Source organism: Micrasema longulum, unplaced genomic scaffold, assembly GCF_059751315.1.
Source record: "Micrasema longulum isolate JH-2025_06_02 unplaced genomic scaffold, ASM5975131v1 h1tg002578l, whole genome shotgun sequence".
Taxonomy (NCBI): Eukaryota; Metazoa; Arthropoda; class Insecta; order Trichoptera; family Brachycentridae; genus Micrasema; species Micrasema longulum.
The window spans coordinates 207,807-222,709 of record NW_028279716.1 but is presented as its reverse complement, the minus strand read 5'-3'; the positions used below and the strand labels follow the sequence as shown (position 1 = coordinate 222,709).

At 34.1% G+C, this 14,903-nt stretch overlaps 1 protein-coding gene across 1 annotated transcript in view; it reads left to right on the top strand.

The window, feature by feature from the left end:
- nompC (no mechanoreceptor potential C) overlaps positions 1 to 14,903 on the top strand; it is a 131,042-nt gene that overhangs the window by 71,164 nt on the left and 44,975 nt on the right. The window contains exon 2 of the mRNA XM_088240747.1: positions 3,334 to 3,435. Coding sequence (XP_088096873.1) covers positions 3,334 to 3,435 — 102 coding nt within the window. The remainder of the gene's footprint in view (positions 1 to 3,333; positions 3,436 to 14,903) is intronic.

Below are 14,903 nucleotides of genomic sequence, written 5' to 3'. Positions count from 1 at the left end.
ATATAGGGCAAAACTATTTTTCAATCCAGCATGACGTAACTGTGACACGAAAATTAATACTTCAAAGTCAAATTTCCCGTGGCTGCACAGCCGTAAATCGCCCTTATGGTCACGCTCTAATTACACCATTATGTGCATTCTAGTGCGCGTTGCACTAGGACTGTGCCGAGGGGTCGCACGCGAGAAGTGGGAATGTGAGCCTAAGCGACCTTGAAGAAATGAAGGAAAATGCGATTCCAATCTTTCTCAAGTCCTTAACTATTTAACCTTTGTAGTTTCTTGAAGCTTAAGTGCAACTTTCGTTAAATAACCTTAAATAACTAATTTGATACTATCAGATGTATTGTTAAGGGTCGGTTCCACAGAAAAAGTTTAAGAAATGAATAATAAAAGTTATAAATGAGCCAGACCAGAAGCGTTTTTGCGCTTTTGTTGATTTGCAAAAAGCATTTGATCGAGTTGATAGGAAAAAATTATGGATGGTTCTATCGGAGTATGGAGAGAGTGACAACCTTGTCCGCGCTATTGCTTCTTTGTACAAAGATAGTGTAGCGTGTGTAAGGGTAAATGGGTCATTAACTTCCTGGTTTGACATCCCTAAAGGAGTCAAACAGGGATGTGTAATGTCACCGTGGTTATTCAACATATACATGGATAAATGTATGAAAGAATTGAAAAGTATGGATGTGGGAGCGAAAATGAGTAATCTAACTGTCAGTTGCCTTCTGTACGCCGATGACGCAGTCCTCCTAGCTGACAGCGAAGAGGAACTGCAATCCTTGGTTACAAAGGTTTACGAAGTGTGCAAGGAGAGTGATTTGCTAATGAATGTGCAAAAGTCGAACGTCATGGTCTTTGAAAGAAATGTAACTATGACTGAATGTAAGATTGTAGTAAATGGAGATAGTTTGAAACAGGTCGAAGAATTTGTATATCTGGGTAGTATATTTACTAGAGATGGAAATATGGACAAGGATATTGAAAGAAGGGTTAGTGCCGGTAACAGAGTTAATGGTGCCTTAAAGTCTGTCGTGGCAAATAAGTGTCTATCGCAAGAGGCTAAATTAGCAGTTCATAATGGAGTTCTGGTACCAACCCTAATGTATGGAAGCGAAGCATGGAGTTGGAAAAAAAGGGACGAAAGTAGACTGAATGCTGTTGAAATGCGATCCCTCAGGCGAATGTGCGGAAAAACGATGTATGATAGGTGCCCTAATGTCGAAATTAGAGCAGAATGCAAGGCTGAGTTAAGCATTATCGACAAAATTAAGAAAGGTCTTTTGCGATGGTTCGGTCATGTGGAGCGAATGAATGATGAAAGAACGGCTAAAAAGATTTATGATGCGAATGTGTCTGGTTGTAGAAGTCGAGGAAGGCCGAGAAAGACATGGCATGATCAAGTACAACAAATTCTTGAAAGTGGTCATGTGAAAAGTCGGAATAATCGACGTGCGTGCATGAGAAGATGTATGAATGTAAAGGAAGCAAAGGAAGTGTGCCAGGAAAGAGTGGTGTGGCGTTCTATCCTTTCTACCTACCCCTCCGGGGAAATGGCGTGATGGTTAGTTAGTTAGTTAGTTAGTTAAATGAGCCAATCCAACAAAAACTTGAGGATGGGCACGTCGAAAGTCGAAATAATCGTAAAAAACTTTATGCACTTGCTTTAATTGTATGAAAATACTATTGTTTCAAACAATTTTTTTTAATTATGGGTAGTGACATCATATAATATTTTACACAACTTTTAATATTTATTATTATGTTTATTAAATTACATATTCTACCATATATGTAGAATGTAGATGTGTTAAAATTATTACTTTATTGTATTATTTTGTATTTGTTTTTTCTATAAATTAATTACCGAATTGAATCTAAATATTCCTATACATTATTAATAACATATTGCCATGTATTATTATACAACTTTTCTGCATTTCATTTTTCGACATGTATAAATTTTTGTTATTTATATTTTTCTAGTATCATTTTGCACACTGTTTTGATTATTTTGTTAATAAATGTTTTTGATTTATATATAGAAGAGTCCCGACTTAACACGGAATTTTCTAACAAGTCGGGACATGATTTTTTTATTGTGCTATGATAAAATTGTGTATTTTGTGCATAAAATAAATAAATAAAAATATTTTGCGGTGTTTTCCAGCCAATGACAGGTCATAAGCCCTGTGAATTCTCAGACTTCCATATTCGCTTCTAAAAAATGTTTTCCCTTTTTGTTGCAACAAATTAGGATCTAAATAACTCCCTAGGGAGTAAATCCAGCCTGTCTGCGAACATTTGGGCACACTCAAAACATCGTCAATACAAGGAAAAAACATCGTTCAAAATAATTCGGAAATGGCTTAATTTTTTAAATCTGGTTTAAATATTTTGTAATCCTGACTGTATTTTTGTATGTTTCATTGAAGAAAAAGAAAGATTGAGTTTTTTTTCTTACATTACTTGAACTGGAACTGCATTTTCATTATAAAAATAAAACTAAATATGTTTTTTATTATTATAATTTAAGAAAAGGAGTTTAAATTTGCACAATAAGTTTTTCTGGGTTATTATGCCGTGTGTCGTTCGTACTCTCTACCGACGTTTCGGATCGCGTTACAGCGTCCATCATCAGGGTTGATGTTATTTGTGTATGAATGTGTGTTACGTTAGGTACTTAGAATTTTTACCGTGTCGTAGTCGTTTTTGTGTGATGTTATGTATTTGGGATTTGTACCGTGTCGTAGTCGTTTAGATTAATGTGTACCATTATGTACTTAGGATCTATACCGTATCACAAATCTGTGTTACATTGCAATCTTTATGCGATTTCTTTATGACTGGGTACCAGGATGTTTTTAATCGCATCCCATCATCTCTGTTTATGTCTCTGTTTATGTTTATGATGGGATGCGATTAAAAACATCCTGGTACCCAGTCATAAAGAAATCGCATAAAGATTGCAATGTAACACAGATTTGTGATACGGTATAGATCCTAAGTACATAATGGTACACATTAATCTAAACGACTACGACACGGTACAAGTCCCAAATACATAACATCACACAAAAACGACTACGACACGGTAAAAATTCTAAGTACCTAACGTAACACACATTCATACACAAATAACATCAACCCTGATGATGGACGCTGTAACGCGATCGGTAGAGAGTACGAACGACACACGGCATAATAACCCAGAAAAACTTATTGGGCATCTTAACGGCCGTGAAAATCTAAGAAGTTTAATGAGTTTAAATTTGGATGATATTCTATTATAATTACATATTATAGTTTTAATTAAAATCCGTTGTTTATTTGTAGGCTACCGGGATGACACCCCTGATGTACGCCGTAAAGGACAACAAGACGTCTCTTCTAGAAAGGATGGTGGAGCTCGGTGCAGACATTGGAGCTAGAAATAACGTAAGTGAAAAATAACTTATTCCTTCCTATTAGTAATTATATGTTCGAGCGTAAAAAAATACAATTTCCTGAAAAGAGGAATCGGGTGAAGATAAGATAAACGGTTCCGATTTCAGCTCCCGGCAAGGTCGACATTAATTGTTTATTTAATGGGGGTTTTCCACGGGTGCATAACGTTTGACCAAGGTTTCGGTTTCATTCCACACAAATAACTGCATTCTTCATTTTTCTAGGAAAAACTTTGAACAAAGTACAAAAAACTGTCAGTCTTGTGGTTTAATTGTCAGCGCATTTGCCGACCGTGCAAGAGGTCTCGGGTTCGATTCCCGACGGGGTTAATATAAAATATTTATTTAATAGGGTATTTTTTTTTAAACTAAAATATTTCATAGTCTCTTGCTCGCAGTAAAGCAGCAAATTAAATATAATGTAGCAATTTTTATGCATAAAATAATTAAGGGAATGAATGAAATAAAAACAATTCTTCTTGCTAGCAGCAAAGAAGACCTTCAATTCTTGGTAACAAAAGTCTACGATGTATGCAAGAAAAGCGATTTGCTTATGAATGTTGATAAATCGAAAGTGATGGTTTTTGAAAGGGATGAAAATATAACTAAATGTGAGATCAGCGTGAACGGAGATATTCTGAATCAGGTAGAATAATTTGTGTACCTGGGAAGTATGTTTACTAGGGACGGAAAGGACGAGAAAGATATTGAAAGGAGGGTGAGTGCCGGGAACAGGGTGAACGGTGCACTAAAATCTACTTTGGCAAACAAATGTTTATCGCAGGAGGCTAAACTAGCAGTTCACAACGGAGTTCTAGTTCCAACTCTAATGTATGGGAGCGAAGTATGGAATTGGAAAAATAATGATGAAAGTAGGTTGAATGCTGTCGAAATGCGATCCCTCAGGCGAATGTGTGGTAAAACGATGTATGATAGGTACACAAATGTCGAGATCCGTGAAGTGTGTAAGGCTGAGACATGCATTATTGACAGAATCAAGAAAGGGGTGCTGCGTTGGTTTGGACATGTAGAGCGAATGGACAGCGAAAGAACGGCCAAAAGGATCTACGATGCAAATGTTGATGGATGCAGAAAACGAGGAAGACTGAGAAAGACATGGCACGATCAAGTCCATCAAATACTTGAAGATGGACATGTCAAAAGTAGGAATAATCGGCGTGCGTGCATAAGAAGATGTATGAATGTAGAGGAAGCGAGGTCTGTATGCCAAGATAGAGTGTTATGGCGTTCTATCCTCTCTGCCTACCCCTACGGGGAAACGGCGTGATGGTTTGTTGTTGTTGTTGTTGTTGGAGACTCGTGGGCTGAAATAAAAGAATCAGCAATGAAAGGTTCCTGGAAACAGTTTTTTTTTACATGTTTATTACAGCAATATAATAATAATAATGGTTTATTAACAAAAATAACAATTACTTTATCTACTACATACACAGTTAGGTAATAGGTTTCTCTGGATAATGTCTAGTCTTCCTAACTAGGTACAACCTCTTTTAAGGCAGACATTTTTAAACAAAATAAACGATAATATTACTACCTACTAGTTAATTAACTATACAGTTATACTTAAATTATTTATTTTTTATTTATATCCCTACAGAGATGAGGTAGAGTTTTTTTCAAATTCAGGATTATGGATATTCGAGCGTTTACAGGGCTTATGACCTGTCATTGGCTGGGTTAAGTGGCCACTTTAAGTACTACAACATTCCCCATTCCGCTTATTAGCGAATATCCACACAGATAACATTTTTGATTTTTGTATATATATCTTACTAAACGAGAAATCATTCACAAGCGAGTTGGAGCGCCATCTATGTATTGATATTGAAGTTAAGTATTTTAATTAGCAGATTTCTTTATTTTATGTAGTTAAGACTCTTCCGAGGTAAATTAAGTACTAGTAATCGCCTGCAGATGACTCTGCAATTTATTTTTACTTATTCTACTTACTTAAAAAAATATATATATATATATATATATATATACCTACTCTCCCTTGGGGAGAAATCCAGATTTGTGTACAAATACACGTACCAAAATAATGTTGTTTAATTATTCATACCATTTATCATGCTAGAATGCTTTTGAGTAAATTTTCCAATTTTTCTCGACCTAAACCCAGTAACCAATTTTGTACAAATTTATTAAATTGAATCCGGGCCATGGTTTTGCAATGTTTCGGTAACATATTGAATATTTTGGGGCCCAGAAACCTAATTTTTTTTTGCCCGAATTCAGAGTTTGTGGTAGACCCCATGACCCCTCCTCTAGTTTGACTTCTGATAGTATGGGAGTGTTCCTTTTGAGATTTAATAGAATAATTTGCTTTCACAAACATTATTATCCTAAAAATATATAATTGCCTTATATCTAAGATCTTAAATTCCTCTAATAACTATTTCATTATTTATTCAATAGATTAATTGAGTAGTAAAAGTATAGTTAATTTTTTTTTTTGCTGGTGAGTCATCTAAACTGCCTAACTAGGGCCCGTTATTCCCCGTTCTAAGGCAATAAAAAAATGCATTAAATAATATATTATAAAAAATTATTACAATTTAATTATTTTTATTATTATTATGCCGGAAAAACTATCACAGGTGAAGTTAGCCTGACGAGGAAGTTCAGTGGTTTTTTTATATATTTTTATTTGTTAATAGACTATTAAACTAAGCTAAAAAAAATATATCAGCGCTACAATTTTTATAAGTGTTGTATTTCTGAAATATCTCCGCGTGTGACGTCAGAGGTTCTCTTCTGCTTATTCTGTCAGTTCTGCCGATTGGTCCGTTTATGGTAAGCAAACCAGATATCTTCCACAGCTCTCTTATCATTGGTTGATTCATATGAACCAGTGACGTTGTTCAAAGCAGTTCATTTTTATTTCAATGTTTTTTTATGATTTTTTCGAACATTTTCAAGAAACTTTGCAGTACAATTTAATGCGCTAATTTTTACCGCTCTTAAGAAAACATTTTTTGTATCTGAGATCCCGTAGGGCTGAAGTTCATCATTGACGAACTAACTTGAAAGTCGACAAAAAATATGGTAATGAGTTGAATGCATCAATTGTTAATTCATGAACATATTAAGTTCTTCAAAACGAAACCCATTTTCAGAAGAAATTAATAAGTTTGAATTTTGTCTAAGGGAAGAGACCATTGCAGGAGACTGCTGCGAGATTTATATTCTATTAAGCATGTTGTCCAGATGTTTATTGAAATATATGTTTATGTAACCATTTTCAATTTTTATTTTTGCTATTGTTTAATCCCAACTTAACACAGGGCTCTTGGCCTCATAGAGTTGGGGAAACGTTATTATTATTTTCGTAGTGTATATGTATTTGTATGAATAAATAAATAAAAATAATACATAAATAAATAAAAAAATCTGAATTTTTAATTTTTTTTAAATACTCAATTAAGCAACAACTGTTAAATGAAATACGTAATGAAAGTAGAGAAGTCGAAGCTGATAAAATCGTCAAGACTTTGACAATCAATCAATCATCAGATTGAATACAATCTCAATCGAGAACATAATATGTTCTCCATAGATATAATACATCTTAAGTACGTACGGTTCTTACGAATGTTATAAAACTTTTAATCAATAAAATACAAAGAAAGCATTATCAATGACACATTTATAAAGAAACCACCCGCAAGACACGGCTCATAATTATATATATTGACAAATAAATATTTTTAATGTATTAGTTATTGGATATTTTAAAATACCATTTGATGATTTTTTTACATCCTTCGACTTTCATTCCCACACGATTCCAGGAACCAAATGTGTGCAAAAGTCGAGAGCCTACTGTATTTAAATAAATAACCTTAAGGATTCACAATCGAGAAATTAGTGGTACAAAAACGTATCGAAGGATCTCGATCTAATAGAAGAGCAACTGGCGTCTCATCAGGAAGGCTCTAGATGTGCTGGAGTCTGAAGCAGGTGGAGGAGGATTCTGGAGACGTGCTGTTACCACTACTGCTCTGGCAAGAACAGCCGACTGAGAAGAAGTAATATAAATCATACAAATCTTCTTTTTTTTTTCTTCTCTCTTCTTTTCCAAATCCACTCCTTAGTAGAGCATGTGGACATTACCAGTTTCCTCCAGGAGACCCTTTCGCCAGCCAGTATTTTCACCTCCTCCCACGTCAATCCAGCGCCTCTTAGTTCCGCCGAATAAAGTCGAAAGATCGACATCGACGGCCTTCCAGGACGACGAGAGCTCGCAGGTTTAAAGAAGAGGCAACTTGGGTTCAGGTTCTCTTGAGGCATGCGCAGCACGTCCAAGCCAGGTCCACCGCCGCTTCCTCAAGACGCTCGTTACAGGAGGCTGATGCGTCTGCGTCTGCTGCGTTCATACAAATACATATATTACGAAAAAATAATAACAACGTGTCCCTAACTCCATGAGGCTAAGAGCCTTGTGTTGAGTTGGGATACAACATAATGGAGAATGAAAGCATGTACATTATTAAATAATAGCAAAAATTAAATATTATTAAATAAACATATACTTCAATTAACATTTGGACAACACGCTTAATAGTATATAAATCAATGCAATATCTCGTAGTAGCTCTTGCAATGGTCGAACTTGTACACTATTTATGAAAATGGCTTTCATAATGCATGTTTATTTCAAATCTTCTCTAATGGGTTTCCAATATTGCGAATATTATATTTCGTATGAGTTATCTAGCCGACTCTATGCAACCACACCCGGTTAAAGATAATTAATTGAGGGATCTATTTTTGGACCTGTCAGGTTTGGTGCAAGGCGTTATCTGCAGTGTTTGGTATCTGATGGACTATATTATAAATCCGCTAACTTCCAATGATGTGTTTACTACGTCCAAATAATTTTTGATTATTGATTGAAATTAATCCACTCGGAATTCTTAATAGACCTTTATTTGTTTTAGGAAAATAATAAACTTTACTTCAAATCCATCCATTTAAGCTGTGAGCAACTAGATAAACTTGAACGACTTCAGAATACATGCATAAGGTACATTTTTGGTCTTCGGAAACATGACCACATTTCTGATTATCGTAGGCAACTGAGATGGCTCAAAATTAGACAGCGGAGAGACTATCACTCCCTCTCACTTCTGTTCAATGTACTTCATAGTCCTAACGCTCCTATATACCTGCGTGAAAAATTTCAACGCTTATCAGTTCATGGTTTACCTCTTCGTTCTAATTCTCAAGGCACTCTCTTAATACCCATCCACAATTCCTCTGTCTTCTTTAACTCATATGTGTCCATGCGGCTCGACTGTGGAATCATCTCCCATCCACCATCAAAGATGTTACTACATTATCACTGTTTAAATCACGTCTGAAGAAACATCTCCTTTCTCTTCCTTAATCTCTCCTCCTTTCCTTGTTCCTCTTTTTTCCTTTTTCCCATTGAGTAATAGTTTTGATTTAAGGTAATTTATAAACAAATACGTTTATTTCTATTTTTATACATCTTTAGCTTTTTAATATTTTTTTCTATAGAATATGTTGTGTAACTTAAACTATAAAAATAAAACTTTAATTTTATCGGTTGGTTGGAAGAAATTGCCATTTGGCAATAAGCCCGCCAATGTACAAATAACATTATGTTCAAAAAGTTAAATAAATAAATAAAATAAAAATAAATAAATACGGGATATAAAAAAAAATTGTAACAAATATTCAAAAAGCCTATGTACATTTTCCACCATAAATAAGATAAATTCACTATCAATAAATTACAAAACATACCCAGTAAGAAAACAATTTTGATGATGGTAAAAATTTTGAAGATGCCATGAATAAAAAAATATATTAATTGATTACAACAGAGACAAAAAGCATTTTAAAGAAGTGAACAAAGAAGTCTAGGAATTAACAAGGCTTATGACATGTCATTAGCTGGTTTGAGTGGCCATTTTATGTTACGCAATGTGTTGTAACTCCCAAGGGGGTTGAATCCAGTTCTTGTCTACAAAAATTTGGGACAACAAAAAATATATACTTTTGAAAACGTAATAAAATCAATGGTAATATTAAGTAGTAAATTCAACAACGTTTGAGTATGTCCAAATGCTTGCAGACTGGCTGGATTTCCTGCCTAGGGAATTATTCATATTTAAATTTATTTTAACAGAGAGGGAAAACATTTTTGTGAAGGGAATATGGAAGTCTAGGCATTTACAGGGCTTATGACCTGTCATTGGCTGGTTTAAGTGGCCACTTTACACACACTGTGTAACATTCACCAGTCTTCCCATGTTTAAACATCCACATTTCCTTGGAAATCCAGCCAGTCTGCAAGCATTTCGACATGCTCAAACATTATTGAATTAACTACCTAGTACAAGAAGAAGTAAAAAAATTGGAAAATTGTTTTGAGGCGTTGCCTAGTAGATGATTTGGTTCAGCCGGATGAATCTCACCCACGTGATAAAGGTTTCAGCTCTTTTAATTCAAGTCAACAGATATAAGAGTTGAGGAAATGTGGATGTTTAAACATGGGCAGAATTGTGAATGTTTCACAGTGTGTAAAGTGGCCACTTAAACCAGCCAATGACAGGTCATAAGCCCTGTTAATACCGAGACTTTCATATTCCATAGTGCCTGAAATATGTTTACTTGAATAGGAAATTGTTTAGTCATAATTTAAATCGTATTAGTAATAGATCCGATAGTGTACTGTCAGTTCCAGGATGCAGAACTAAGTTCGCACAGAGACACTCCTTACATGTTGGTCCAAGATCCTTCAATCTTCTAACTAAGGAACTACAAATCACTGGTACAGTTTAAAGTAGGTTTGAGGTCTTGGATCAACATGGAAGGAACAGATAGACACATTCTTTAAAAAATAAAAATAAAAAAAAAGCATACTGCAAATAAATCATATCTTCGTAATAGCAAATGTTAATTTGGTTTTTCTTTTATTTTTCTTTTCTCTTTTCTTTTCATGTCGTACCATTTTTATATGCTTTAAACCAAAATAATCAAAAAACGAATGGCCCACGCTCAGACGCTGAAGTCTATGTGGGCATTTTTTCCAATTTATGTTGTAGCTTAATTTTAAGATGTATTTTTCCAAAGTGTATTTTTGTAATTATATTTCCTTGTAAATAATATATGTATGGAAAAATAAACAAATACAAAAAATATATATATATTTTTTTTTAAATCCCTTCTCAAAAATGTTTTCCCTCTCTGTTTAAATAAATTTTAATTTAAGCAGTAAAATTCAGAAAAAATATTTGAAAACTACAAAATTCTTCTTTCCGTCTGTGCGTAATTAAAGTTAATGTATCTATTCTCAGTGTTTTAAAGGTTAAACAATAAAAATTTTAACCTTTCTAACTCTCTCAAGAGTGAAATCCAGCTTTTCTACAAACATTCGGATGTACTTTAAATATTGTTAGTATTTTAGTCATTGAATCAAATTATATAAAAACGTATATCCTTAAATAAATATTAACTTGCAGAATCATGATACTTTGTAAATTTGTTACAAACGACAAAAAGTTTTTACAAGTTTGTGTTAATTAAACATATTAAACTTTTAACCTTACAAAAGACAAGCGAACTTGTCAAAATAGCGATAAAATATTCACAGTTTATCAAGTTTTTACTAATAATACTGTATTTCGTTTAGCAATAGAAATAATATGAACCAAGAATGCAAATAAGGCTGTTAAATGAACACTTAACATGAAATAACAGTAAAATATCTGGCAACACACATGGCAGGACCACATAAAGGGGTTGGAAAGGAATGCTAATTTCTTTTGCTGATTTACAGTCGGCCTCTCTTCGGTTCTACATAGAGTTTTACATTCTATTACATACGGGTGGCCGCAATTATTACATTTTTTATTTAGTTTCATTATCCTGCGAAGTTTCTTTATTAGCTTAGCACGTGAAATGCTATTTATGTGCTAAACTGCTGTGTTGCTATTTTTCACAATAATTACTGCTACATGTTACGGATTACATAAGAAGTTTCATTAAATAATAAGAAGGAGTTTGTCTACTTTAAAAATAGGATCACCGGGGCCCCGATTACAATAGGGAGTAAACAGCGTTATCTTCGACCGTCTATAAAGAAAAACCGATATTTGTGTACGAAAATGAATATGTATATTTGCGTGAACATTTAAAGTATATTCGTCGGTAACCTATAATTGAACACGTTTAGAAGAAAAATTGTATGCATATTCTGCTTTTCATATAGAAAACTTCATTTTACTTTGTAGATAAAATTGAAGATAAATGTTAACTTCCCATTGTAATCGGGGCTCTGGGCCGCGATTACATACAATGTCATCGGCACACATCGAGACAGTGCAAAGTAAAATCGATATTTATGTACGAAAGTGTGTATATTTGAATGAAAATTTAAAGCATCTTCGTCGATAACTAACATGCAACCTTCCCTACCTGACCTCTACGACTGAACTGTACAAAAAAACACACCAGTTTGACACAAACTACTTGACTAAAATTGAGACCTTAAAAATTGTGCACAAAATAACACTGGGAAACATACAAGACGACGACATAATATTAGTCAAAAATGCTGACATACACAAATATAACACCAGACAACAACAACACTATCATATTGAAAAAGCAAAGACAAACACAGGACAGTCAAAAATACTAAATAATGGACTTAAACACTACAACGACTTACCTTACTACTTGAAAACTTTTACTAGAGACAAATTTAAAATTAATCTGAAAAAGCACATGATGACTGAACTAACTAGACTAGACGAGACATAAAATGACTAGACAATATTAAATTTCTAATGTAACCCTAACGGGTTTTTTAAAATTGTAAATAAATAAAAAATTGAACTTGTTTAGAAAAAAAAATGTATACGTATTGTATTTCTTATTTAGAAAACTTTATTTTACTCCGTAGATAAAATTAAAGATAAATGTTTATTTCCTATGTTAATACGGGCCTTAAGATGATCTGTTTAAGGGCGCGGTTGAACAGAAAACCCTTTTTTTTATTAATTCATGTAGAACTGATACTACGCAAGTTTCTTGTTAAGACCTATGTATGTGGTGGCTAATATACGACTGCGAGTCATGGTGCCTATCTGAAAAAGACAAAAGAGACTAGAGGCTTTAGAAATGTGGTCTTATTAAAAGAATCTGGCAATTTCCTAAAAGAGTCGAAGGAGGAAGGGACCTGCTTAAAAGCATTTACGAAAGACGTGCTCGGTGAATTGGTTACATAGCGCGTCACAGGAATCTCCTTCATGAGGTTATAGAGATGTCTTTGGGGACAAAATACAGGAGCCGTCCTTGCCAAGAATACTTTTACCGTACATTCACGAAGACTAGACCGCTGTGCACGTGCAAACCACGAGCCCACTGCGTGATATCGCATGATTGGCCCATTTCACACCACGGCAAAAATCTACACGGCATGATAAAATACAGTACGGTGGATCGATATTTATTGTTATACAATTATTTATTTATGTAATGCCCGGTAAACGCAATAACCAGTACACCATGAGACCGACTAATCTCCAGTCGATTTCTTTTTGCAGGAATTTTACCTGAGGGTACTCGCTAAATTTAAATAATTATTTTGATAAAATTATCATTAAAACCAATTTTGTTATGTTTTACTATGGTGTTTTAATAGAGTTATGGTCCCGTGGCTAGTGTCGCGGACTCACGAATCAGAGGTCCGAGGTTCGAACCCCACTCTACCCCAACTTGATTTCTATTTTCTAATAGTGAGTTATTTATGACTCGTTGAAAATGGTCACTTAAATTGAAAATTTGGGTAAATTATAAGAACGTTTATTTTTTTTTTTTAATGTATTAAGCTAGGCGTTTTTATTGATATTTTTACGAAAATATTTAGCTATGGAGTTTCATAGAAAAAAACGTAAAATATGAATTTTTTGTTTTTTTTATAACGTTATATATATTTTTTTCTGTATTGCTGTTGTTTTTCGTAACAAACAAAAATAATTAAAAATAATAATAATCAAATAGGTACAAACGAATCTAATAAATTTCAATCCACTATAATTTTACCGTGCAGTTTAGATTAAGATGATATATGTGAAATGGGCTATTCTCCGTCGGATTATCACGCGGTTCTTTTGTATAACTGGAAATTCTAGTAGTAATAAACAGACTTTAGAACTTATGCAAATATATGAGCTACAGGTTATATGTAGCTTAATTGCTATTAAGAAATGGATAATGGAGGTGGAATACCCACGGATTGATGAGTGGATCAGACCAAACAGGTAGAAAGCTGTTTTTGTTTATAGTGTTTTTATTTGTGAGTTTTGTGTGTTTTTATTATGTTTTATTTGTTTTTGAGATTATGATTTAATTATGTAAAATAAGGCATGTTTCAAAATTATATATCAAATTTTTACCTAAGCATCGGACACCTCAGTGACACACTACAAAAAAATAATACACAAAGTGTAAAAGAACAAATAAATAAATAAAGCGACCAAGAGGAAGTTTGAAACCAGTTAGAGAGTTTCGATTTTAATTATATTTACTTCGCATACATTTCTAAAGTACTTATTCTTATTCTTGTGAATAAGGTCAGTGCTTAATAAGTTCTTGACGTCACTGCGACCTAAGTAGATCTATTGTGATGGGTCCCCGTAAATTAGTTCTCGCCATTTAAGGCTGGATCGGGCTGTCAGGTAGGGGGCGAGTGCTCTCACACCCTCGGGTTTAACCAATGGTCCACCATGGATGCGGCTTCTGTTGTGATGTAAAGCTTTCCATTTACATAAAATGTGCTGCGGAAAACTACATCTAGAAGTTTTAGAAAGGAATATTTTAGCAAGGTGTTTATTCAATATGCAGTGCCCCGTGAGGGCTCTAGTGATAACCCCCATTTGGATCTAAGTTTGTTGCAACAGAGAAAAAACATTTCCGAGAATGGATATGGAAGTCTAGGCATTTACATGGCTTATGACCTGTCATTGGTTGGTTTAAGTGACCACTTTGCAACATTCATATTCTGCTCATCACAATGTGTAAAGTGGCCACTTAAACCAGTCAATGACAGGTCATAAACCTTTTAAATACCTAGACTTCCATATTTCCCTCTCAAAAACGTTTTCCTTCTCTGTTGCAACAAATTTAGATCTTAATGTCTTCCTAAAAAGGAAATCCAGCCTGTTTACAAATATTTGGACATATTCAAAGCATTGTTTACCCTCGCTTGGTTTTGGCTTAGTTACTTAGTTAATTAGGTCAAAAGCAAACCATTGTGGTGAAAAAATGAATTCGAGAAATAGCGGGGAGCGAAGCCGGCTTCTACGATTTTATTTACCGAAGTAGACTGTATTTTAATTATAATAAAATAAGTGAATATCCTGGATTTGCGGTATGCAGTGTCAATCGCTCACAACCCCA